At 34.1% G+C, this 27,808-nt stretch overlaps 1 protein-coding gene and 4 pseudogenes across 2 annotated transcripts; 3 read left to right on the top strand and 2 right to left on the bottom strand.

The window, feature by feature from the left end:
- METAP2 (methionyl aminopeptidase 2) lies at positions 1–27,808 on the top strand. Of its 2 annotated transcripts, none has more exons than XM_039874078.1 (11): positions 1–244; positions 1,757–1,864; positions 7,729–7,794; positions 11,790–11,892; positions 20,450–20,611; positions 21,374–21,555; positions 22,408–22,502; positions 22,755–22,851; positions 25,752–25,855; positions 26,357–26,472; positions 27,119–27,808. In XM_039874078.1, the coding sequence occupies exons 1-11, from the start codon at positions 94–96 to the stop codon at positions 27,369–27,371; spliced, it is 1,437 nt and encodes a 478-aa protein (XP_039730012.1). In that variant the 5' UTR covers positions 1–93; the 3' UTR covers positions 27,372–27,808. The 2 variants fall into 2 exon arrangements, with proteins under 2 accessions (XP_039730012.1, XP_039730013.1); XM_039874079.1 differs by having other exon boundaries at positions 2–244; positions 1,760–1,864.
- On the top strand, positions 6,555–6,673 carry LOC120611762 (uncharacterized; annotated as a pseudogene).
- On the bottom strand, positions 9,904–10,022 carry LOC120611800 (uncharacterized; annotated as a pseudogene).
- Positions 10,816–10,931, top strand: LOC120611759 (uncharacterized; annotated as a pseudogene).
- On the bottom strand, positions 13,858–13,976 carry LOC120611801 (uncharacterized; annotated as a pseudogene).

The following is a 27,808-nucleotide window of genomic DNA, read 5'->3' as shown; positions in this document are numbered from 1 at the left end:
TGAGAGCAGCTTCCGGCGTCGCCAGTATAGGTGGGTGAAGGAGGAGCGGGCCCTCGTCGCTCTGTCTCACTCCCTCGCGCTCTCTCGGGCAACATGGCGGGTGTGGAGGAGGCAGCGTCCTCCGGGAGTCACCTGAATGGCGACTTGGATCCAGACGACAGGGAAGAGGGAGCTGCCTCCACAGCTGAGGAGGCAGCCAAGAAAAAGAGACGAAAGAAGAAGAAGAGCAAAGGGGCTGCCACAGGTAAAGGGAGTTTTATGTTTTTCCAGTCACCTCCAAGGATGGCCGAACGGCTCGGCTTAGGCCTAGCGCGGGTGACAGGGGACTGGGGACTCAGGGCTCTAGACTGAACTGATTCCCAGGATTGAGCGTGTGTCAAGGCTGGGCTCAGATTCTCAGTCCCAGAGAGGGGCGACTTCTTGTCCTGTGGGACTAGGGAGCTGGTGGGGGCGGGGTGAGGGAGAAAAAGGTGCCTCGGCTTCTCCTGAAGTAGTTCTGGGGTCAGTACGCCTGAGCCCCTGTATAGCTAGAACTCAGCTCCAACGCAGACCTTGCAGTGGATATGAAGCCATGCACGGAGCCCAGCCCTACCACCTTCCTCGCTGTTTGGCCTCCTCAAAAATCTGGTTCTGACCAATACTGCTGCTGCTTTACAGGAGCATCCAGGAACTTATTTTTCGTCGACGGTGTGGGTGAAATGAGCATGTCCTACTGCCTTGACCGCACCTTCTCCCGCCGTCCCAAGTTCCCGGAGGGATTTTTGTTGCGGGTTGCACTTTTGATGTGTGTGTATTCCCACACGCTCGTGTCACTGAGTTGTAATTGCAGAACGTGTGGTGGTGGGGTGGATATTCACCTGCCTAATCCCACAGCATCATCAAGCGTTAGGGCTTGTAGGCCTAAATTATGCCATTTGAAAGCAATCTGCATCGGGTATTCTGTGAGACTTTTCTAAATCTACTGATAAGGCAAGGAAAACAGCTGAAAATTTATATTTGGATATTATGAGTTAGGAATGTAAATATTTTGAGAAGTTAATATTTTTGTTGCACCAGGTCCTTCATTTTAGGAAAATTCGTACCAGTTTCTAATTCTTCAGTTTGTCCTTTAAAGTGTTCAGACCCTAATATACTTTTAACAGTTGTATTTCTCGACTGTTATACATCTTCTTCAGTAGCCAGAATGTGACTTCATTATGTTCTACCTAGTAATACTATCTCTCTACACACACATATTGCTCCTCTGGCTGAATTGTAATTACTTGCTTAACTGTTTAAGAATTTTGTTTTTGAGTAATGGGATATTTTTTTCTATTTATTTTTATTTACCCAGCCAAGCTTGACAACTTTCTTTATGAATCCCTGAAGCCTCCAGTGTCCCACAGAAATCCTCTTCTTAACTAAGGTTTTCAGCATTTATTGCCTATTTTAAATACCTGTTTAGTAAAGTATTTATTGCAGTGTAAATATTAAAAAGTTTAAACTACTTAAGGATAAGGACCAGTTCACACTTTTATTTATCCTTTAGCTGCCAGCACTGGGAATGTGTAATATTTTGTTGAATGGACAATACTACTTAGATTTGGAAGATTTTTCTCTTCATTAAATAAATTCTCTTATGTTCACAATAATGTTTCTGTTTTTGTTTCCTAAACACTTAGCAGGAAAAGATATGTGTTCTCCATTATCCTTAGAACATACTCTAGTGAGAAAGTATCTTTATTAGATTTGACTTATGTTTTTATATTCGATCAAGCAGGACAACAAGAACCTGATAAAGAATCAGTAGCCTCAGTTGATGAGGTAGCAAGACAGTTGGAAAGACAAGCTTTGGAAGAGAAAGAAAGAGATGATGACGATGAAGGTAAATGGTTAATTTGATATTTGTGGTTAGAAAAGCAAGAAAATATGACATTCTTCAAACAAAAATCTATCCATATAGTCCATTATTCTCTGATGTTTTCGTAATTGACAGTAAAGCTTCAATGTCACAGATAAAAAGGAAAAGATATTTATTAGCAACTCTTTAAAAGGTTGGATATGTGAATGTCTGCTCAGTTATCATAGTTCTCAACTTTTAAAAGTATACTTGGCAAAAGGCCAAGTAATGTGTGAGTATTAATAAGATAAAATAGAAGGATTGTTTATTTAACTTAACTAACATTTATTGAACAACTAGTATGTACTAGGCATTATTCTAGGATACTTTCATATGCATTCTCATTTTACCCTGATAATTATGTGATTTCTCCAAAGTGGCACAGCTAGTATGGTAGAATAGAACCAGAACTTCAAACCTAGCACCTGATTCCAAGTCTATTCCTTTAACTTTCTGTACCAAAGCTGCCTTTATTCTCAAAGGGATGTAGTGGAGTGCTTCTAAACTCTATTACAAATTCTTTGCCTTTAGCTCCTTGTATTTCGATGCTATTAGATTTTCTTCAAGATGGCAACTCTTAGAATTCTAGGAATTGATGACGATATCAGTAATACAGTGGAGGGAGTAATTGGATAAGAGAACTATTATTATTCTACAGTGTCTTTTGGCACAGGGGAAATTGGGCTTTTCCCATTCTCAAGTATCTACTACTGTGTCCTGCTGCTGTTCTACCTCAAGCACTGCCATCTTAGACTAACGCCTTCCAACCTTTATCAACAAATACCTGTTGTACTTTGTTTATTGTGCTAGGATAATGCAGAGTAGTTGTCTTTCCTTTAGAAAGATGTTTTCTGCCTTCAAGGAGCTTAGTCAAAATTTGTTGAAAAAGATACCAAAATTCAAGGGAATAATTAGCTTTTCTATTTCCTTAAGCAAAACTCTTATTCATTGTGCCTTTGGTTATGCTTCAGATTATGAACAAGTTTTGAGCTCTTAATAAAGGGGCTTATAAATTCAAGGTAATATAGATTGCTGTAGACCCATAATGTGTAGAATATCAAAGTGTTAATCTTGAGTGTGCCTTGTTTCATTGCACCTCTACAAAGTAGTGTGAATTTTGACATTGAAGGGGAAACTTGCTTGTCATGTTGGAAATCTTCAATGTATTAAAGAAGATTTTAGGAATATTAGTAGTTTTCTCTAATTTTGGCTAATTGTTTTCTTAATTCGTTTCAGTAATCAGGATCAACCAGTACTACTAATCTGTTGTGAGAGGTCTTTGAGGGGATGGAAAGCTAGTATTTCAGAATCTTTATTCTAAAAGAAGACCGATGGTATGATAGACAAAACGTGGAGGTGAAAAGATAAGCTGCAGTAAAGTTTATTGAAATTGAAGGTGGAATTGTGAGCTGAATGCTGAAGGAAGGCTCATTGGAAGGAATGGGACTTGAATAAAACCAAACAGAAAAGATCATTTTGGGGTAGAACAATGCTGAGAAGGTATTCAAAGTAGTGAACAGTGCAAACTGGCCATGCGAGATTCTTTGAGGGAGCCTTTGAGCATTTTTTTTTTAAAAGAATGTTATGAAAAAATAACAGTGTTCATATATATGTAGATATGCAGGATTGTTATAAAAGAGGAAAGGCAAGGAGATCATTTTGGAGGCCACTTAACAATAGCCCAAGCATGTGGTAATGACAGTTTAAATTGGTGGGCATAAATGAGAATGGAAAGGAAAGGTCCAATGGAACAGCGGTTGCGGAAGCAGAATTCAGAGGCCTGTGAGACTTTCAATTTGGGGAGAAGGATGAAGGAAAGGCATTAGTAGACTCCAGGGGTTGAATTTGGGTGACAGAATGTTGGTGCTGTTGACTGAAAGTGAAATAGGGCGGGAGATCTGGTTAAGAGATTGGGGGAGGAGACTTGCAGGCAAAGAAGAAAGTATTGAGTTTAATTTTAGATGTGTTTAATTTGAAACTGGGGGTACTGGTGTGAAGTTAATCCTGTGGGCATTTGACAGTGTGCTAGAGGTAATTCATGCAATAAGTTTTAAATCAGGTTTATTAAGGTATACTTTGCCTAGGATAATATTCACCGTTTGAAAAAGTAGACTTCATATTTTAGAGCAGTTTTAGGTCCTCAGCAAAATTGAGCAGAAGGTACAGAGATTTGTCATATACTCCCTACCACCAGGCATTCAGAGCTTCTTTCATTATCAGCGTCCCTCATAAGAGTGGTACATTTGTTAGAATTGATGAACCTACACAGACACATCGTTATCATGTAAAGTCCATAATTTACATTAGCGTTTACTCTTGATATTATACATTCTACATATTCACACTTTTTAAGTGTATGATGAGTTTTGACAAATTTATGCAATTGTGTAACCACTGCCACAACCAAGATATAGACCACTTACATTTAACATTTCCATCTCCACAAAAAAGTTTCCTTGTGCTCCTTCGTAATCACTTCTCTAGCTCCACTCCCTGACCCCTGGAAACCACTGATACAATATCTGTTTCTTTTCATCCTAATCTCATAGAACTAGATTATAGTACGCAGCTTTTTTTGTGTCTGGCTTGTTTCACTCTGTAATACTTTTCAGAGTCATCTGATTGTTGCATATATATCAGTAGTTCATTACTTTTTATTGCTGGGTAGTATTCGAAATTTGTTTATCCATTTACTAGTTGATGGATATTTCCCGTTTTTGTCTATTACTGTGAACATTTGCATACAGGTCTTTGTGTAGGCATATGTTTTCATTTGTCCTGAGTAAATACCAAGGAATAGGGTTGTGATTCATATGTTAAGTGTATATTTCACTGCAAAAGAAACTCAAACTTTTCCAAAGTGTCTGTACCATTTTGCATTCCTGTTAGTAGTGGTGGAGAGTTTCAGGTCCTTTGTATCCTTACAAGCACTTGGTGTGGTTTTAAATTTTTAGCTTTTCTAATAGATGTGTAGTGGTATGTCATGTGGTTTTAATTTGCATTTCCCTAATGACTGATGATGTTAATCAGTTTGTCATATTTTTATTTGCCTTTCATATATCTTAGGTGAAGTGTTCACATACTTTGTCCATTTTTCAGTTGGGTTATTTCTTGTCTGAGTTAGAGTAGTTCTTTATATATTCTTGATATATCAAGTTCTTAATCAGATATATGTTTTACAGATATTTTCTCTCATGCTAGCGCTGTTTGGAACAAAAAAGATTTTAATTTTGATGAGGTCCAATTTATCTGTTTATTTCCTTTATGGGTTATGCTTTTTGTGTTCTATCCAAAAAGTTAAGTAATAGCTGTCGTGAAGATTTTATCTTACGTTCTCTTCAAGAAGTTTTGTACATTTTTAGCTGTTAAGTTTAGATCTGTGTTACATTTAGAATTAATTTTTGTATATAGTGCATGGTGAGGATTGAAGTACCTTTTCTTGCATATGGATGTCCAGTTGTCATTCAGCAAATATTAATTGATTCGGACACAAATAAATATGAACAGTCTCTGCCTGTTAAGAATATCCTGGGATGTTGTGAAAGAAAGACATGCAGAAACCTAAATTGCAGCATTATGTGATAGGTGGAACTGTAAACATATAGTTTAATATTCAGATCCTGGCTCTACCACCATCCTGGCTCAAGGGTTCAATAAATGGTGGCTATTCTGTACTGAATACAGACCTTGAACATTGGGTAATTAGCCTCAGAAGGATGATTATCAAAAGAGGAGCTTTATTTTAACCCATTTTAAGGATAATGAAACCATGGTAGAGAAAGGCTACATAAGTTACCCAAGGTCACACAGCTGGAAGGAATTTTAGTATATATAAAACAAGTTATACATCTTGAAGCATTTTGGGTTGAGTCTAGTGTATGTAGCAGTATGCTAGACATTGAATGTTCTTCCAGAGCAAAGACTATCTTGTTTACTAATCTGTCCTTATTGCCTGGCACTTAAGAATTTAGCAGATATTTTTTTGGATTAAATGAAGAGGGTTACTGTTAAAATTATAGTGTAGAATATGTGGTAAATTAGATTATATGATACAGGAAAATGAAAATTATGTTTTCCAAAATTTTTTCATGTTATTTTTGTTAGGCTTTTGAACCTAGAAGCCAATAAATCAGCAATATTTGTTTCCACTGTGTTCTTGTTATTTTATAAGATTAAACATAAGAAATTGCAATTTCGTAAATCAAATATTGGCAGTTTCCTATCACTCAACCCATTTAAAGCCCTAGGTCATGTTACCTCCCTCTTTGCTAAACTGCTGTTTCCTGTCTCATTTAGGTAAAAACAAATAGAAACAAGATAAAATAAACTAAAAGAATATTCATTTATTGAGTAGACTTAATATTTGTCATGTGCTTGGCACTATACTTAATTTAAGAAATTGTGTCTAATCCTTGAGGACCTTACAGATGAGTAGGGGTCAGCATAAACTAGTGATTACAATTTTGTGTCATAATTAAAAGAAAATAGTAGGTAGCATGGTGAAAGAATTTCTGTTATGGCACCTGCCTATCAGTCCAGGAATAAAAATGATGCTCTTTGAGCAGTAAATGTAAGCAGTCATTCACATTGTTTGAGTGTGGATTTCATTATCTAAAATTATTGATGCTAGCCATGAGTTATTGCCACTAGGTGAAACATATATTTAAAATAATACGTCTACGGCCATGCTGCCCTGAACAAGCCTGACCTTGTCTGATATCGGAAGCTAAGCAGGGTCAGGCCTGATTAGTAATTGGATGGGAGACTTCTTCAGAATACCAGGTGCTGTATGCATTAATATAATAATAATAATAATAATATTCTATGGTGAGCATACTATTAAACTGTGAACTTCTAATTGAGACAGTATCCTCTTCATCCCTGTTTCATAGCAGTGCAATTTGTGAGTAGATCAGTGTACTTGAGAAATGATTGTTGAAGTTTATTAATTAGCATTTTTAGAAATTCAGACACTTAGGTCTATGTTTGATAGCTTTATTTAAAATGTTTTAAGTCACTATTCTTGGCCATAATATCCTTTATCTTTTCTCAGAGTTCAAGAGTATGGGTGTGGGCTTCATAGAAAATTATTATAAAAGCACAGGCAGATCATGGCTATTTTGGGTACTCTTTTTACCAACTATTATTTGAAATAGTTCGTAACCCTCATTTTTTGGGCATCAGAGAATCTGAGAACTCTAAACCGAAGAAAAATATGTATGTTCCCTTATTTTTGCATACACTTTGACTCTGAAAGAGAACTCTTTCTCTAGTAATAACTATGCAGGAAAAGGTATTTTAAAATATAAGAACCCCCCAAATACCGCACACTGGGTTAAGAATCAGGTGATGTCATCTTAGTCCAATTTTGTTGTTTACTGGTTGGAATTACCTTGAGCATGTCCATTAAACACTCCTTTTTAACTTTATAGGGTTGCTTTGAGGATCACATGAGGTCATGAAATACAAGTATTTAACTGCAAAGCATATGTAAACTATTATTTGAACTCACGCAGACATTATTGGTATTAAACTATCACTAGTTATTTTTCTTAGCTTTTAAAAAAGAATGTTATTCCGTACGTTTTTTATTCTTAAAAATATCTTATTCAACCGTTCTTTGTTAGAGTAAGTCAAAGTAAAGTTTACTGATGCTTTTTATTACACAAGTCAATTGTAATACCTAAAGGTAGCAATATACAAAATTCCAAGAGTGTTAGGTCAACTGTTATATGCTATTTAAGATGCTGTGTGTGTGTGCGTGTGTGTTTACATACCTGTCCACTTGCGCTTGTTTCGTCCCTCTGCTTATGAGGTTTAAATGAATACTTGAAATTGTCTTTTCTCAGATGGAGATGGTGATGGAGATGGAGCAACTGGAAAGAAGAAGAAAAAGAAGAAGAAGAAGAGAGGACGTTAGTGTCTTAAGTTAATCTTACTTGACAAATTACAAGCAGTTATTGACCAGTAGGTTTGAAGAGTGGGTTTGAAGTTGCTTAAGATCCTGGTATATGTCAGGGAAATAAATTTAGGCTTGATAGAGGTAAAATTTAGTGAAATTCATAACTACTTTTCAGGTAATTTGGTTTAACAATCTTGATGGCTTTTTTTTTTTTATTTTTAAGCTGTTGTTCAGCTAAGGAATGTTAATTGGTTGGTTACGTTTTACTGCAAGATTGGAATGAGTTCCTAAAAACTATAATTTAAAACCTGAGTAATTCAAATAATTCTGTCGGGGATGACTACAGTGCCACCATGTGGTAATAGGGTGAACAAAGTTTGTAGTTCACTTGCCAGCTTTGAAATTATAAGATTCTCGATGAATATTTAATGAGGAGTCTATTATTTAAAATTTGTGCATATGATGAAATTTTATTAATAATGTTTATATTGCACTATTTCACATTCACTTATAATACGATCTTGCTTGTGTTTTGTTTCTACAAATGGCATAACCAAATAACTTCAGGGACCTGAAACTCTATCAGGGAAACTAAGGGGAGACCGTATAGTATTGGGGAATAATGGTTAGGTTGAGAATCAGAACAAATTCTAATCTCGGGTGCCCGTGCACTATTGGGGGGCACTAAATTCTGGTTATATCTTCCTTTAAAACCTTTCAGGCTAAAATTTTATTAGTCAGAATATTGGGGGTTGCTGTCTGTTTTTATCTCTGTGTTGAAAGGAATACTTAAATTATTTTTTAAGAAAGATGTTGGCTCTTCCAACCATTCTCCTGGTATGTCTCTAGGTAGAGGTGGGATAGTCTTTCTTTTCAAGCATTCTTGTTAGATTCTTTTTCTCTTGGGATGTCAGTTCTGCCCCAGCATAGTCTGTATTTAATGAGCATAGGTTACTTGTATTCCAGGAATCTTCTAGGGATTATGACGTCATATTTTTTCCATTCAGAAATTGTTAGAAAGTATACCTGTGAGTCTTGGTATTATCTGAGAATGGCTTAAGAGATACCTAGTTCTCTACTCAAAAATAGCTCACTAATGAAGGTAGATAAGCAGGGAGGAGTGTTAAGGAGTTACTTTGTATTTGCTCTTGGTAGGATTCTTCCACAGACAGATGTTTTAGTGTGATGCCATCAGCCTTTATTGTACTTCCTCTGAGGATCAATGTACTGTTTATTATTATATTTATTTATAAGTACTCTCAAGAGACATTCTTTTTTCTGGTCTTAGTATCAAGAATAATTGTGCTTTTCCGAGTAGTTATTGTGTTTTATCTCAGAAACATCATGAACTATGTAAATAACCTAGGTTTTTGTTTTCTTGGCTACTAGGGAGCTTAGAGCCAAATCTGTGGTTTGTACTAGCCTTATTTCAGGTTTTATTTTATGTTCTTTCCATTTTTGCTCTCTAATTTACTTTGAACATCTCTTATTTGTGTATTTTAGATATCCTTATAGGCTATCACAAATCACTTCTGGAATAAGCCAAATAATGTACATGGGCAGTTCACTGTCCTCTTTTTCCTCATTTATAAAGTGAGAGAATTATAAATAATAGTTAATGATAATTGCAATACAGATTATTATAATTGATAATTGGATGTAGTACATTAATAATTTTCAAAGATTATTCAAAATTTCATCTGGTTCTTTATTTTGTAGATGAGGAAACAGGTTTGGCATATTAGCCATTTGTCCAAGTCACAGCTAATAAGTGATAAAGGCTAGACTTCAACTCTGATGTTTTGATTACAGATTATTTTTTCTCTAATGCTCTTTTGGAGTTCTTTGTCTTAATAATTTGTGGACAATATAAAGGCATCTTTGTCAGATTTGTAGATGAGATAAAGCTGAGAGTGATAATACTTTGGTTGACAAATATTAATATTTCAAAAGATCAGAAAAATAGACAATTGGCTGATATTAACAAGCTGAAATTTAATAAACATGTAAAGTTAGTACAGGGTGTTAGGATTCTAAGGATTTAAGCGCTAGTACAATGTGAACCAAAAAGCAAGAAGTCGTAACGTTTTTTTGTTTGTTTGTTTGTTTTGTTTTTTTTTTACACCTACAGCACCTGGTCTTCCTAGGTGGTCTCCCATCCAAGTACTAACCAGGCCCGACCCTCCTTAGCTTCTGAGATGAGACGGGATCGGGCATGTTTAGGGTGGCATGGCCATAGACTTAACTTTTCAATAGCAATAGGATTTTTAGAATCAACAGCAGTGTAGTCTTATACTAATTATACCTTGTTTGGTCTATTAGTATAGTCAGTTTTAGTGTCAACTTAAGAGGAACATTGACAGTTCAAGGTGGCAAATAAAGTGAAAGTGTTAACCATATCCCTTAAAGTAGTTTCTCATTATAGAAAGGAAGGAATTAGTAGAAATGAAAAGTAAAATTTCTTAACTGCAAAGAATCAAGCTAGAACTAACAGATGAAAGTAACAGGGAAAGATTTAATGTAGGAAGAACTTTCTAACAGCTATAGATCTTGGGAGATAGTGACTGCCTCCATTGTCAGGAGCTCAGTACCAGATGTAAGGGGTATAAAACAGGGAATTCCTAGGTTGAGTATGAAGCTAAATTAGATGACCTCTAAGATCTTTTTTGATTTTAAATTCTGATATTCTCTCTTAGGAGGAATCTAAAACAGTGTTTTCCAAGTTTACTTACCCATAGAACACTTTTAAACATTGTGTACAGAGAGAAAACCATTTGGTGCTTACGATATTGAGCATTTGGATTAAAGGGAGGAAACCAAAAAATGGTTTCATAGATAAGTGATTTGGCTCAATAAACACATTTTTATTTATATACATCCTTTTTTTCCCCATTGCAGAACAAAAAGCACAATATGTGTTAAAATTTAAGACAAAAATTGATTACAGGACGTGGTTCTGTAGTGTAGCAGTCAGCACGTCTGCTTTACATGCAGAAGGTCCTGGATTTGTGCCCCAGTGGAGCCACACTCCATGTTCTACAGCCATGCCACCCTGAACAAGCCTGATGTCTGATCTTGGAAGCTAAGCAGGGTCAGGCTTGGTTAGTACTTGGATGGGAGACCACCTAGGAAGACCAGGTGCTGTAGGCATAAATAATAATAATAATAATAATAATAATAATAATAATAATAATATTGATTACATAAAGAGAAACCACATACTTCACCTCAGTAGTTGGTAAATGCTGCAGGCATTCATTGAAAGACATAATGCTGCGTAAATTAACACACACCTTCCTGGTATTCCTCAGAAACAGCATTCATTACTAAAAGGGAGTTCTTCATATGATAAGAACTATACAACGAATTCTTAAATATTTGAAAAAAAAAATTTAGAAGACAAAATCTCTACGTACCTTTTACAAGCATCTCAAAACACTGGTGTCTTGGAATCTAGCTTGGGAAATAGTGTCCTAAAACATGTGGTAGGTATTGTAACTTTTTTTGAGTATCTAGAAATTTGTGTGGCTATCTAAAGTTTTTAGCACTGGGTCTGTGTATACTCTTTAACTTTGACACCTAATATATCCTTGAAATAAGTTTTTTACTTGTTTTATGAATACATAATAGCTTTGTATCTTTACTTAATAGGACTTTTCTTATTGTTGCTTCTTTGATTTTTATTTGCAAAAGCCAGCCTCTATATGCTGTTCCATTTTCAGTATAGGAAATGAAGACAAAAACGTTAGAAGTGTGCTTTCTGCCAAAGGGATATACCATTTAAATACATAATGGAGTTCTAAGGAATTGAATATTTTTTATTTCCAAGCAATAGTAAATCAAAGAGGAGGGTGACCAGCATGATGTTTCTAACTGTAAGGCAATAGCAAGGAAGTTCCTTAAAATCAGGACGTATAACAACCATTAGGAACTGAGAAAAACTATGATGATAACTGCTTAATTTTATTTTTAACTACAGAATTTAATGCTCTATTTGTTATCTCACAGCAAAAGTTCAGACAGACCCTCCCTCAGTTCCAGTATGTGACCTGTATCCTAATGGTGTATTTCCCAAAGGACAAGAATGCGAGTATCCACCCACACAAGATGGGTAAGGATTATAAAATAACTTACAGTTTTACTTTCTAAAGTTGTAGCTTAGCAGTAAAGCAGATTTGATTTTTTTTCTCAGAACTTGCTCCACTACCTTAATATAAAAGCTATGAATTCGTTGCAGAGAAAATACAGTAGAAGCTGTCTTATCCAAAACAATTGAGACCAGTAGTAGTTTGGCTAATCAAAATAGTTTGTAAAAGTGGGGAATCGCAAAAAAATAAAAATCTTTATTGATAAAAGTAAAACCTTTGTTTTTCATCATTGTTATTTGAGCATGGATTCGCATTCACTCTACTTTTTCCCCATAAACTGTGCCCATAATGTATTGTCTATGAGTCTATTCCATTTTGAGTTTCTGTGAAAAGCAAGAACCAAGTAATCTGAGGCCCAACACCTATATCTTTACATGTTTTTAAAAACCATTTAGAATTCTTTTCTTTATTTGACAAGTATTTTTTGATGACTTGCCTTTATTGAGATTTTTCTGAGTATTCAATTTAGTTTTCATAGAAATAATTTTTTTATGTAATATATATTTAAATTGTATAATTATAGTAATAAGTACAGATGACTTACACAAGTTTGGGAACAGACCACCTGATTTCTTGGAAGTGTTCTGAAAGGATACATTTCAGCCAGTCAGTAAAGTGGCTGATTAAGAGCATAGAAGCTGGGACTAGACTAGTGCATTTGAATCCCAGCTCTAACACTTAGTAGCTTCCGGACTGGGGCAAGTAATTTATCATGGTTTTATTTCCTCATCCATAAAAGGGGCACTTGAGAAGGTTGTTGTGAGAAATAATAATATATGTAAAGCACTTAGAAGAGTACCAGACACATAATAAGCATTAAGTATGTGTTAGCTGCTATTATTTTCAGAATAGGAACCTGTTATCCACTAATTCAGAATACAATGGGCATTGGTCAGTTTGGTATTTTTTTACAGAGGGAGTCTGGAGCATTGGTTAATTGAATGGTTGCAGTAGCAGGTTAAAAAAGCTTCTGCTGTAGCATTGTTTCATTTACCTGTGAAGGCTTCATTGTTTTTCTTTAAACCTAGAAAAGAACTCAATGTAGTTATATTTTTACCCCTTCCCTCATTCCCAATACTCTCAGGGAATAAGTCTGTAAAGTTGTGTGGAATTTTATGGCATGGGCATCTTTTCTTTAAATCGAGTTCATAGTCAATATCCCTGTCTTGAAGCATCTATTTTTAAGATGGTACAGACATGTAATTTTACATTAATTACATACATTTTCATAGTACATATGTGATCACATTTATTTTTAAATAGTCTTTTTAAGTTTTTTGTTTGTTTCCTCTTCCTTCCCTTCCTTCCAGACCCATGTAAGCACATAGCATGTAGCCTTCCATATTTTTCTATGTTCATATGTGTTTAAACTTTGTTGATGTAAGGAAAGTGTTTGGTCATTGTTTGTTTTACAAAAATGAAATCATAGGCTCACCTTTCTCCACCTTTTCTCATTTAGTACTACCTCTTGGAAGTCCCTCCAGGTTAGTTAGAATAGCTCTGTAATTCTTTTGAGTGGCTTCACAATATTTCATGGCGGGAATATGCCATTCTTGATTCCACCATTTTCTAATTGATGAGCATTCACTTTGTCTCCAATATTTTTTGCCAGTATAAACCATTTTGCAATAAACATATTTCTATGAGTATATATGTATGTATATGTATGTAAACATGTACATATATGTACATGTATATATATAACTGTGTGTGTGTATACATACGTATTGTGTGTATGTGTGTATACATACATATATATATATATGTACCTTTTTATATACTGGCAGTTATATTGTGTGACAGTTTTCTAGAAGTAGGGTTCCTAAAGCAAAGAACATTTTTTTTTTTTTTAGGCAAGGCAACCCTTGGTTGACCTCACAGATTGCAAGGAGCTTGTCAGCATACAATCCCCTATTTTTTAATTTTTACGCCTACAGCACCTGGTCTTCCTAGGTGGTCTCCCATTCAAGAACTAACCAGGCCCAACCCTGCTTAGCTTCCAAGATCAGACGGGATCCAGCCTGTTCAGGGTAGCATGGCCGTAGACTCAGAGAACATTTTAATACTTTATGATACCCAGACTGCTAATGATTTTCAGCATCTTTTGCTCTTCCAAAAATTTTAAATATTTAAATATACAGTATATGTTTATATTTTATACTTCTGGGTTCCTAGCAGTTTCTTAGATGTTTTCAGACTGTATCATGTTTATTACATTTTTTAATTGGTCTGGAATTTTTTACGTAAAGTTGGAGCACTAATTTTATTTCAGATGGATAGCCAGTTTTGCTAGAATTGTTTATTAAATAATTCATCCTCAATCGATTGACCACCTTGCCATATTGTTATATAATAGTACTATGTATTTTCGATCCATGGTTGGGAATCTGTGTGTGCAGAGGGATGGCTTAAGTTATACACGGATTGACATTTTCTGCTGCATAGGTGGTTGGCACCCCCATGTTCAAGGGTCAGCCATCTATTCTTATATATAATGGAACCAGTTTCTGTATTATTTATTCTGTTTTTCTGATCTATTTGTCTGTTCCTATGCCAATACTATTTTAATTTGATGTCAGAAACTTTATATTTTGATAATTTGGTAAGGCAGTTTTTCTCCTGCCACACATACCCAGTTTTTTAAATTCTTTTCTTAGCTATTTTAAGTCATGTAGTCTTCATACACACACCCACAGAGAAATGCCCTTCTTAGAATTCTGATCAGAATTGCTTCATATTTATGTATTGGTTTCAGAAAATTGACAGTTGTGTCACATTGTCTTATCCAGTATCATGGTATATTTTCCCACTTACTCTGATTTTTTTTTTTCCAGGTAGGTCCTGTCCCTATCTTGTTAAATTTATTCTTAAGTGTTTTATGGTATTGTTACTGATGTGAGCAAGATATTTTTATTTCTGTTTCCATTTCTATATGATTATTGCTAAAGTGAAGGAAAGCCATTGATTTCCTATACTTGTTAACAGATTGTTAATATTTTTAACACCATGAAGATGGTGGAATGGTGGAATACTGGAATACTCAATGTAATGTTTAATATAAGAAAAAAAATTGAGATTTTATAAATCTTAAAAAGTACCTTTCTCTCCTTACTATCAATTTTTATTGCAAATTAAACATTGTATAGGTAGAATAATCTTAGTTTCTGAAACAGTAGAAGAAAATATTAATTATGTTATATCTCTTGAGATAATACTTAACTATTGAAAGCAATGCTGTATACTGTCCCAGAGAAATACAAAAGGAGTTAATATATTGTTATGTTTGCTTTTTAATAAATCTCAATATTTTTTGACATTCATACAACCAATTTTGACTATTTGCAAATAGATCAGAATAAATATTCTTATACATTTGATAAGGTATTAAATATAGTTCTGTAATCTTGCCCTCATTGTTCTTTTTAATAAACTTATTGAAAATTACATGAATTATCACAAAGAACTCACCTATGTAGCTGCCACCCAGATTGAGTACATTATTTTAACTTTTTATTTTGAAATAATTCCATACTTAACAGAAATAATTCCATACTGTGGGAATAGTACAAAGAACTCCTGCATACCTTTAACTCAGGTTCTCTTTAACATACATTGGTTGTATGAATGTCAAAAAATATTGAGATTTATTAAAAAGCAAACATAACAATATATTAACTCCTTTTGTATTTCTCTGGGACAGTTAATTTGCCAGTATCATATTTATACTGCTTTTAATTTTTAATCATTCTCTCTCTCAATGGAATATGACAGTTATACATATTATGTATAACATACAAATAGTATTACATTTTCTCCTTGTAAGATAGGAAGGTAGAAGGCAAATGTGGAAAACGTTACATTGGTGAATCTGTATACGTACTGAACTGTTTGAGAGTAGCTTGTACAATTTTGGATGGTATGCTAGATAAGTAGATATTGTGTCATTATTAGAGTTGTCACATATGGAGGCACATGATGTTAATTTTTTCACTTAGATAAGGTATTATCTAGTTTCTCTAGTGTGTCATTATAATTTTTTTTCTCCTGTAATTACTAATTTGTGAGAGATTACTTTGTGAATAGGTAAGTATCTCATTCATTGATAATCTTTGTCTGGATCAGGTTTTGCTATGATGGTTGTTGCCCTTTTTAAAAAAATAACATTCTATGTGCATTTCCTGTTATTAAAATTTTCGAAGCCATTTTTAATGACTTTAATACTGTTCCATTCTGTGTCTGGCATAATTTTATTAGCTATTTCCGTATCGATATCTAGCATAATTTTTTAGTTATTTTCTTATTTTTTAATATTTATACTGCTTTTAATTTTTTATCATTAGAAAAATTCTGTGATGAACATTGTAATATGTTAATTGGATCTGATTTTTCTCTTATTCTGGATATCTAGAAGTAGAATGAAGAATTAGTTTGAAATCCTTAATCTGTTTCTAAATTTAGTAGACAGTTTTTTGGGGAAAATGTTAATTTTACAAGCAATACATATTCACTATAGAAAGTTAGCAAATACAGGTAAACAAAAAGAAGAAAATAAAAATCTCCTTAATTCTGCCAGTGAAATAAAACCACTTTAACATGTTGGTATTTTTTCCTCTAAAGCTTCTATATAAATATCTATTATAAATACCTAGGAATGTTTTTCAAGATAGAACTTTACTGCAAACAGCAGCCCTTTTAAAATTTGTTTTCAAGTTAGTAAAGAAACCAATGGTATCTCTAATGGTTAAATAATTTTACACATCTGTGTGCATACCATAATTTATTTGTCCAGTCCTTTGTTATTGGACATAGAGTTTCTGTTTATTATAAGCAATGTTGGACTAAATAACTTTGTCATTTCAACTTTGAATTCCAAAGTTTTAAAGATAATGAACTCACTCCCTAGATTGATGTTTTATCTCTGCACATGTGATTTTTGTTGTTACTGATTTTTTTTCTTTTGGCTGGGCTGTTTAAAAATGTTTCATTTATTTTGAGTCCTTTTAAAAACTTCAAGCATCTCCCAAGAATTAGACATTTTCCAAATTACCACATCTAAGTAAATCGACAGTAATTTGCCAGTATCATATAAATACCTAATTCGTATTTAGAATTTTTTTCCTGTTGTCCATGGAACATCTTTTTAGCTATTCCCATGCCTGCTCTCCAGTCAAGGTTCATACATTGCATATAGTTAGAATCCCCGCCTTCTCTTCCATTGCACTGACTTTTTGAAGAGACCAGGTAATTTAAAAAGTCTCATATTTTGAGATTTTTCCAATTTTTTCCCTGTGGTGTCATTAAACTTTTTTCTCTATTTCTGTATTTTCCATAAACTGGAATTAGTTGTAAAAGCTTAGCTTAGACTTAGATTAAACATCTTCAACAAGGATATATCATAAATGATATTATGTACTTCATATTATAGTCTGTTGCATCAGATGTAATTTCAGGTTCTTTTAGTTTTACTGTATTTGGTCACTCGCTTAATGTGGTGACAGCCAGCTCTGTTTCTTTTTTAAAGGTGCTTTTTTTCTTTTTGCAGTTAGCATTGTAATCTGTGGGGTACTTTGGTATCATTGGAATATTCTTGTCTTCAACAGCCTTTCACTTAACTATTTTCATATCTGTTGACGATTCTTGCTTTAACAGTTATTTCATCAGGGACTGCAATATGGTGAATTTCAAATTCTATCATTTCCTCTACATTTATTAGCTGATATTATTCTGTAAGAAGAATTTTCTTTTATCACCTGGGATGCAACTGTAGTTTCTTATATGCAGAGATAAAATGCGTTTTATTTTTTCCTTTAAGTTCCAGTTTTCAGAGGCGAGAATTGGTGTCATATCTGCAAGCATTCTTAATTATTTTTGAGTTAAAGATAGCATTTTAAAAGTTTTTGTAAATGTATTGTGTAGTGCTTAAAAATACAAATATAATTATTTTTAAGCTATTCATGCAATGAGTTTAGAAATGTTTATAACTTTGAAATTAATAATCAGATATCTTTGTATCTTTTGATTTTATATTTTTCTGCTCTTAATACATCCACTGATAAAAATGATGAACTATTGAAAAGACTCAGTAATATCAAAGAGATGTGAAAATTTACATACTCTGTAAACACTTCCTATAAAGATTCTCTTCCAAGCCGTTGTTTTGGTAGTTTTGTTTTATATACATAATATATTTTAAAAGCATTTGAATTGTCTTTTGGAATAATTGTTATGAGCGTAGAATGTTTTTTTTTTAATCTTAATAACGTCTGCATTTTTGTTAAATAGACTGAACATCAAAAGATATTTAAGAAAAGGGAGAGCCTCCTTCATAATTGTCTTTCTTTTGGGCCTAGAGTTATAATTATAGGCCCTGGCAGTAGATTTCTCAAATATTACTAATGACTTTCAGTTTGAACTCAAGACTTAGCAAAAGAATGTCTTTAATCTAATTTCTGATTGATAGTTCTTTACCAACAGTGCAGAACATTTCATAATCTTTTGAAGAATACAGAGTCAGCCATGCAACCTTCAGAAGTGTAAGATATTCACGAGATACCTATTGGTTTCAGTATTGGGGATCTTTATTGTATCATGTTCTGATTCTAAAATATAGTCAGAAGCATTTGAAATTTAATTATACTTAAAGAAGTGGATTTGAAGAATATTAAGGGTCGGACCGAGGAGAAGTAATGGGAATTGATAATGGCCTGTTCTACTTTTACAGCCCTACATGTGTGATATACACCAGTTCCCTGTGGATAGTCTTTCATCTTAACACTCTAGAGTAAATATTGGTTGATGTTTTTACATTTCACAGAATCTTTGGCTTCTGAGGCAGTGTTGCTTTAACCGTTTACTACCATGTATGGCTGTACCATATGTGCCAGAATTATGGCCCATTTAAGAGAAGAAGAGTTGTGATGTGTTTGGTTTTGAAATTGATCTGGGAATATAGCCAGGACTCTTAGGCCTGAAGATGATTTATTCTTAAAACATTTGGGTTCTTGGTTCCCAGGAAAGATTTTTGGGTCCATGGAAGAGAAAGGGCTGGAGAAAGAGGTCAGGAGATTGTCGCTTGTGTGTCACAGCACGGAGTTAGCCAACTATATGTGTATTGCAGCTGAAAAAGGTTGAGCCACATCTTGAGATTGTACTTTTTAAGGATCTTATCCTATTCCCTTCTAGTCTGAGGGCTTTCGTTTGTATTCTTTGATTAGAAGTGGTCTCTTGAGTTTTCACTCTTCCCATAAAAGTAATTCATATGCATTTAAGTACTTACGGAGTTTAAAAATGACCTTAAGCTGATGATACTGTAATATTTCAGTTAACATCAGTGGATAGATCCAAAACACATTTGTAAGCAGACAAGACAAAGAAGGCTCTGTGATGCTTTAAGTACCCTAAGTTCACACAGGACAGCTCCTTTGGGCCTTGTAGCAAATTACAGGTGCTAGATGTTGGCACATAGGGAGCTGCTATAGTAGGAAGTAGTCATAATGAACTTAATAGTGACATGCAGAAAAACTCAACATTTTGGGGTCTTAACATAAGGGCCTGTAGTTTAGAGCAGTCGGGTAAACATTTTCTGTAAAAGACCGTAAATATTTCAGGCATTGAGTGTTATTCAGTTCTGCCATTGTGGCTTTGTTGCAATAAAATTTTATTACAAAACAGGTGTCAGGGATGGATTTGCCTGCAGACCATAGTTTGCCAGCCACTACCTTTGAGGCAATAGGAGTGATTCCTTGAAGACATCACTTTTATACTAAGTATGGTTTATATACCTCAGTGATCACTGACTTGTGAACTATTTATATAATTCTTAAGAATGTGTGAAAGTATAACAATTTTAAAAAGATTTTCATTTGAAAATGGTTGTTTTCAAAACTTACTGCTTAAAGGGAATTCAGTGGATCTCCTCATTCCCAGATACTGAAAATAAAAATCTATTTGTTATTTCTGGAAGTTTTAAAATGTGAGTCATATCCTTCAAGGAAGAGTACCTCTAACATATATACGATCAGAAAAATCCTGCAAAAACATAATATTTTATGTTTTGAGGAAGGTATATGTACATTTCTGGGGTCAAGTCTTTGGATTAGTACTTGCCCTATTGGTGCAGTTAAATGCTAGTTTTTAGTGTGCTCTTTTGAAGTCTCTTAATACAATTACCTCGAGTGGAAGGATGACTTTTTTCTCCCACCTGCTTGATTTCTAGGACTCTTTTCTGACTTTTCTTGGTTCTCTCCTTTCGTGTTATTTTTTGTGGCAGGATATTAATCCCTCTGACTATGAATGGAATCTCACTTGAGGATTTTTTCCCCCTAAAGATTCTTAGAAAAGGTTTAATTGATTTGGCTTGATTGTATGTGGCTTACTTGTATTTCAGAAGCTCTACTGACATTTAATGAAAGAAATTAAATGTATAATATTTTTATCTGAAGTGTCTCATATTAGTATAGTTTTATTTCAGCTTTTATGCTTATTATGCTGTTTCTTAAATGTGCTATGCATACTGTAAAGGCGAACAGCTGCTTGGAGAACTACAAGTGAAGAAAAGAAAGCATTAGATCAAGCTAGCGAAGAGATTTGGAATGATTTTCGAGAAGCAGCAGAAGCACATCGACAAGTTAGAAAATACGTTATGAGCTGGATCAAGCCTGGGATGACAATGATAGAAATCTGGTAAAAGGAATATGTTTTTGTAATTACAAACATGATTTTTAAAAAAATTTTTTCTAGAACCAACTTTTCACTTATAATGTTTAACTTTCATTACTACTTTGCTAAAACTTTAAATGAAGGTTCTAGAAATATCTCCTAAATTCTTGTAATTTTGATGTAACGAGGAAACCATAGAGAATATTTGTACTTTAGCAACCGTATTTTGTACTCATGTACACTCATATGTGCAAACGCACACATTGATGCTTATTTTCTGTCTGGAAATCTATCGTTATCTAGCAATTCATATTAAATTAAAATTATTGGACACAAAACATTTATAATACAGTGAAAAAAACCATAAAAGTAATTATTACTCCAGTTTTCCCCTTGAGAAATAATTAGCTATAAAAGGCAACCGAATTCTCTGATTCAGATAATTTTCAAAATATGTAACATTGAGCAAATAAAATCTAATCAGCATTTAAATCAAGAATGTTAATCTAAATCAAGAATGTTACTTACTAGGAAACTAAGTTAAAGTGGATTATATCATTCCATTTCTCCAGATTCTAGTGGAATTAAGTTCTTTATCTTTTAGAGATGAGCTACTATTTTCATAGCTTTAGAGAACCGTTATTTATTCACATTTAGAAAGTGCTCAGATCACTCCCAGAAAGTAAGAGTTTTAGTTAACTTTCTAAACATGATAAGCTGTAACGCGTGTAAAGTTGTACCTTACATAAAATGTAAAAGTAAACAAATTTCTTTTTTATTGTTTAGTGAAAAATTGGAAGACTGTTCACGAAAGCTAATAAAAGAGAATGGATTAAACGCTGGCCTGGCATTTCCTACTGGGTGTTCTCTCAATAACTGTGCTGCCCATTATACTCCCAATGCTGGTGACACTACAGTATTACAGTATGATGATATCTGTAAGATAGACTTTGGAACACATATAAGCGGTAGGTTCTTGGAAATAATTTCTACTCTACACTCTCCCTACAAAACTCTAGTCTTGTTTTGTTGGATGGAGCTATCAATACTGAGTTCCCAAATTTTCTTGATTCCTCACTTCACTAGACCTGTGTTGAGGCAGATTTTGAGATTTACTTTAAAGCGTCCTACTAAATGAAGTATAATGAAAACTCAGGTAATTGAGGTTTACCCTTTGGTATCAAGGCATGAATGTATAATCTTGTATTTCTTCAGGTCATTGTTTCAGACATCATTTATTCATATTAATAGCAAATGTTTACTTAGAACCTTTAAGTTTACCAACCTTTATAGACTTATCAACTTTTCTAAACCCCGTGAGAAAACAAGCTTAGATTAAGTACTTAACTGAGCTTTTACTAAATTGGAGAAGCTGGACTGATGGTTAGCATCCTGTGGATCCTACACTTTTTCTCTGCCCACATTGCTGTTTCTTGGTTCCCTAGGCTTTTCTCACTTTAAATTTTCTGTTTATATTTTTGTGTAACTGCCTGGGTGAGTACTTAATTGGTGCTGCCTCGAAGTAATATACAGTCACCCTGGAGTACTTAATTGGTGCTGCCTTGAAGTAATATACACTCACCCTGGAATTAATCTTTTCATTCCGAAATCTTTACATAACTTATACTTTGATTATAACTTATACTTTGATACTTACCCACCTTTGATTATGAGTGCCATCTGGGTACCTGGAGTGCTGCTTTTATTTGAGTCCGTCATTTTATTTTTCTGTTAACTAGCGAGGATAATCAATAGAGTAGATGCTATAAAGTAGGTAAATTAACTAGCTGATAAGTAAACTTGAGAATTTTCTCTTTCAGGTAGGATTATTGACTGTGCTTTTACTGTCACTTTTAATCCCAAATATGATACATTATTAAAAGCTGTAAAAGATGCCACTAACACTGGAATAAAGGTATGTGAACTGTAAGCACCATTTCATTTAACATATTTTGAGCTCATTATAGCCTGTTTAAGGCCTTTGGGTTATATAAGACTGGTCCACTGCCCTTAGGGTTTTAAGTGGGTTATTTTAACGTACCAAAGTTTTTATAGAGGAAGTTATAATGTGCAAAGCGGTTTTTATCGCCCCTTATTTTAAAATATTTAGAAGTTGCTGTAAAATTCTGCACTTTGAATAACAAAGTATACATTATTCCATATTTAGTGTGCTGGAATTGATGTCCGTCTGTGTGATGTTGGTGAGGCCATCCAAGAAGTTATGGAATCCTATGAGGTTGAAATAGATGGAAAGACATATCAAGGTATGTTCATTAAATATGTTATCTTATGTGAAATGTGTGTGACCTTTATAGAATTAATTTTAAAATTGTTGAGTGCTTTTTTTGAGTCAGCTGCTTCATCTTATTTCTTGGGACTATAAAGAGGGAAGATGAGGAAATGACCTCATAGTTATGTGGTCACTAACTGGGAACTGTCCCCAAGCTCCTCTGGTAGCTGTTGGGGACTTATCCCAGGGTGGCCAAAATGCAGACTAGGTTTTCTGTGACTGGTCAAATCAAGACTCAAGAAGCCAGAGGCCCTTTTTGTCAGTGATTCCCAGTTGTTTTTTTTTTTAAGTTGAATTGAAAATTTGGAGGCCAGTTAATTCTTTGTGTGTCCTTTCTTTAATCTTTATTCCCTTTGCCTCTTGGTCTTTCCCAGCCACTGCCTTAGGTACACAGTCCCAGAGTCCACCTGTGCTTTCTGGTGCTCTCCATCAATCTAGCTTTCTTCTGACTCCCAGCATATGTCTGACTACTCTTCAGGCACCATCATCCTTCTTAATCTATGCTAATTGCTCTCTGTAACCCCTGTTGAATAACTTTCTTTTAGAATATTTCCTACATTTTCTTTAACCAAAACCTGTCTCTCCTTTATAGTCCTGTGAGTGGCAACTATCATGCTTCCTTGCCCTTCAGTAAATTCAGCATTCAGCATTCTTTGTATTACCCTGTTGAGACTTATATTGTGTTTGTACCAGGTGCAAAAGTGATTCTTCCTCTGGGATCTGACAGTACCTGTCTTTGTTGCTCTGTTGCAGATTTCTAGGCCAGTGAACTTACAAATCAAAAAACTCTTAAGGCTGCTCACACTTGAATGGGAGGTGTTATGGGATAATGAAGAAAACATGCTTTGGGGTCAGGCAGGTCTATCTTTGAGCTTAGATAAATTCTCTATCCTTTAAGAACTCAGGGTCTTTGACTGAAATAGGATTAATGATATCATGGTTTTTGTTTTGTTTAGAAATGTAAATTTTATGACAATGTCTGATAGTTATTAGTATTCAACAGATATTTTTCATTTCCCACCCCAGTTTTGGGATTAGTACCACAACAAATAATGCTTAATCATGTCCCTCTCAAATCGTTTCCTTCTATTTTCTATTAATCCTACAACTTTAGTTGGCATGCAGTCTGCCTTTCAAGGTATATTAGGAGACAGTTTGACTTAATGTTTAGTCACCATGTAATAATTCCAGTCTGTAATATTGTAATAATATATGCCTTCTTAAACTTCTTCCACTAAGTTTGTTTTAGCACTATATTATTTTATCACTCTTTTTTTGATATGTTATTGTATTGAATGGGGTTCTTAGTTGAAGGTGACAGAATTTATTTTTACTAGTTTAAGCAGAAAAAGTATAGACAAATCATGACATTGGGAAAATGAAGAAATGGACTATAGGCTGAGCTTTCAGAAGCAAGTCCTCAAAACTGTAACAGAACTGGGCCATCAAGGGAGGGATTTTATTTACCTTGAGCAAGAAGATGTAGAATTGAAAGTTATCTTTGTAATTGTTGCTCCCAGAATTAGCCTGCCACTGTCAAAATCTGTGTGATATAAAAATGGCCCTGTGCCCTGCTTCTTCTGTGTAACTTGGTTATATGTTAGGATGGTTTTTTAATTTAAATGTTTTTTGGTTTTTGGTTTTTGTTTTTTTAAGAAAATCTGTTTTTACTTATATGTGTTTTTGTTTGGCTTATGGAGTCATTTTGCTTGGTCTTAAGAGAAATACTTGCTGAATTTCAAATAAATTTAGCTTATTTATATAAGAAGGAAGATTTTTTTTTGAAGAGCTAATTGAGAGTTTTACTTTTCTGTACCACCTCCTAAATTTGTAATATACTTGTCATTATTTCATTGTTACAGATTTGAAAAACCTTGCTACCTAATTCTGGCCTGGAAGAAAGGTAGCTTGTACTGAAGATTTCAGCACTATATAAATAGGTTTTTTAAAACCTTTTTTTTTTATTGAGGAATATAAAAAACACTAAAAATACAACATAAAACTTCAATCACATAATTATAAAAGCTATGTGGCTTCACCCCTTGAGAAATAGAATATTGCCAGCATTCCAGAAGCCCCTACTTCTGTGTAGCCCTTTCCAGTTATAGCAGCGTTCCTCTAATAACCAGTCTTGAGTACTAAAGTATTTGCATTTGCTTTTCTTTGCCTTTCACTGTCTAATTATTCATCCCTAAACAGTAATGTAACAATACTTGATTTTGAACTAAATGTACATTTATAAATATTCCATATATATTTGAAATTGCACAGTATATTTATAATTGTGCCTTCTTTTGCTCATTTTTTTAAGTTTTATTTCAGTTCAATGTATCTTGAGCTTTTTGTTTTTATTGAGCAGTGTTGCAGTGTATGAGTATACCACAATTTGATTTTTCTGTCATTGATCTCAGAACCTTGAGAGTGTTTAGATTTTCTTTAACACTTGAAATGTTGATGTAATAATAAAATTTAAGGTTACAGAATCCTGTCATTTTGACAGAATCCTCATTTTCACATTACCTTTTAGTCCATAATTATAAAAATGTATAATTTTCGTGTTTATAATCATATACATAGCATTTTGACTTAACAGTACTTCCTTAGATGACCCCCATTGTCCTCATCAGTTTATTTATATTTTTCTACCACCTCCCCTTACTCGCTTCTAGTTTTTAATCAGTCACATTGTAATAAGCATCTTTTTATATTATACTAGTTTTCCAGTTTGTATTTTAATTACCTTAATGTGAAGTTATTTAGTAGAGCCTTATCTTGTTTTTAAATAAGTGCTTGAACCCTAGCCTAAAGGCCAAGAGACCTGTTTGTGCTTCTGGAGACCCTGAATAACTATTTTTTTCCTATTTATTACGTCAGTGAAACCAATCCGTAATCTAAATGGACATTCAATTGGGCCATATAGAATACATGCTGGGAAAACAGTGCCCATTGTGAAAGGAGGAGAAGCAACAAGAATGGAGGTATGCATGCCATTAACAATGTTCTTTGTGAAGCATTTTGATTTTTTTCCAAGCTAAAGCTAGTGATGGTTGAGTACGTAGTATGTTGAGCAAAACTGACTTGCAATCCATACTCACCTTGATAGGAACTGGGCCATGTGAGTGTGCAGATTGTGTCTAGTCAGATCAGGACTCAGTTAGCTGTGGAATTTGGGTATGTCAGAAGATTGTTTATTAGACACTTAGTATTGAACATCTTGTAGGCAACAGTGTCTTCAGTAGGCACTGAGGATATAGTAGTGAACAAACAAAATTACCTGCCCATTAAAGCCTACATTCAAATAGGAGGACACAGACCAAAAAGTGCTAAGATAACTCAGGGAAAGGTGGATAAGGACTGCTGGGAGACGTATCATGTTTCTTACATGAAGTAGGGAAAACCTCAGCCTGAAGTTAAGATATGGTAATTTTGATTAGTTCTGAATTTTTCTTGTCTCCCTTTGACCCTAATGTATTTTTCAGGAAGGGGAAGTTTATGCCATTGAAACCTTTGGTAGCACAGGAAAAGGTGTTGTTCATGATGATATGGAATGTTCACATTACATGAAAAATTTTGATGTTGGACATGTGCCAATAAGGTGAGAGATTTATTTTTATATGAATAGTAAGTTTCTCTTCCTGGTTAACAGTGTTTTTAAAAATGTGACAGGTAACCACAGTTCTGTAGTCTAACAGTAAGTTCTATAGATATCTATAATACAGTAAAGAAATTGGCCTGTAAAATTTTTAACTGAGATGAAAATGATATAGGTCGTTTCTAATAATCATAATAATTTCAGAACTTATTTTGCTTGCATTTCTAGATTTTTCTTAATATTTTCCCAGTGATAAACTTTGTTTTTATTTTTTTTTAAACCTTTTTTTGGGTGGTTGAAGGATAGATTTACAACTACTTTATGTGCAGGTCTTTCAGCTCGATGCACAAAAAGGAAATCCCATCATAATACTGTTGATGAGTCTGTACTGGGAATTTCACACATTCATAGACACAAACAAATATAATAAAATAGCCTTCACCTGGCTTCCTATTTATCTGCCATCTATAATTAGGTATGGGCCCTTACACATTCTGGCTTTTGAATGTTGAAAGTGGCAATGAAAAAAGTTTTCTTTAACTTCAGTTACTAAGTAAAGCCACAGCTACAGTTCGAGTTTTCCTTAATGGAGGAAATGAATTTTGATAACTTTTTAGCCAACTATTAATCTTGGATTTTCTCCCCTTAGGCTTCCAAGAACAAAACACTTGTTAAATGTCATCAATGAAAACTTTGGCACCCTTGCCTTCTGCCGCAGATGGCTGGATCGCTTGGGAGAAAGTAAATACTTGATGGCTCTGAAAAATCTGTGTGACTTGGGCATTGTAGATCCATATCCACCATTGTGTGACATTAAAGGATCATATACAGCACAGTTTGAACATACCATACTGTTGCGTCCAACATGTAAAGAAGTTGTCAGCAGAGGAGATGACTATTAAACTTAGTCCAAAGCCACCACAACATCTTTTATTTTTTAAGCTTTGTTGGAATACATTATACCAGAATTAATTTGCAACACGTTGTCTGTTTAACAGTGGACTTATATAATACTTTTATCCATGTTTAAAAAGGAAAGAATTTGATAAAGGCAAACCGTCTAATGTAATTAACCAAGGAAAAAGCTTTCAAGACTTTCACATGTTAACTGTTTTTCTCCTGTCTAGAAAATGCTATAAAGTTCATATTAGTTAGGAATGACTTATACATTTTGTTTTGAACACTGAAGAGATGCTTTTCAGGTATTTGTATTGCCATATTCTTAACTGAATGCTTTGAATGAATGACTACATCCACCTATACCCTCTGGTATTGCTTTTTAACCTTCCTGGAATCCATTTTCTAAAAAATAAAGACATTTTCAGATCTGAGAGCTACA

The sequence above is a fragment of the Pteropus medius genome, unplaced genomic scaffold (assembly GCF_902729225.1).
Source record: "Pteropus medius unplaced genomic scaffold, Ma_sr-lr_union100, whole genome shotgun sequence".
NCBI classification, from domain to species: Eukaryota; Metazoa; Chordata; class Mammalia; order Chiroptera; family Pteropodidae; genus Pteropus; species Pteropus medius.
Note: the sequence above shows the minus strand (reverse complement) of the source record. Positions and strands in the feature narration are given on the sequence as shown.

Excerpts from the sequence above, each read along its gene's own strand:
- METAP2 (XM_039874078.1), top strand. The coding sequence starts at position 94 with ATGGCGGGTGTGGAGGAGGCAGCGTCCTCCGGGAGTCACCTGAATGGC. Across the intron at positions 1,865-7,728 it reads AAGAGATGATGACGATGAAG|ATGGAGATGGTGATGGAGAT; the intron begins GTAAATGGTTAA and ends GTCTTTTCTCAG. Across the intron at positions 11,893-20,449 it reads TATCCACCCACACAAGATGG|GCGAACAGCTGCTTGGAGAA; the intron begins GTAAGGATTATA and ends CATACTGTAAAG.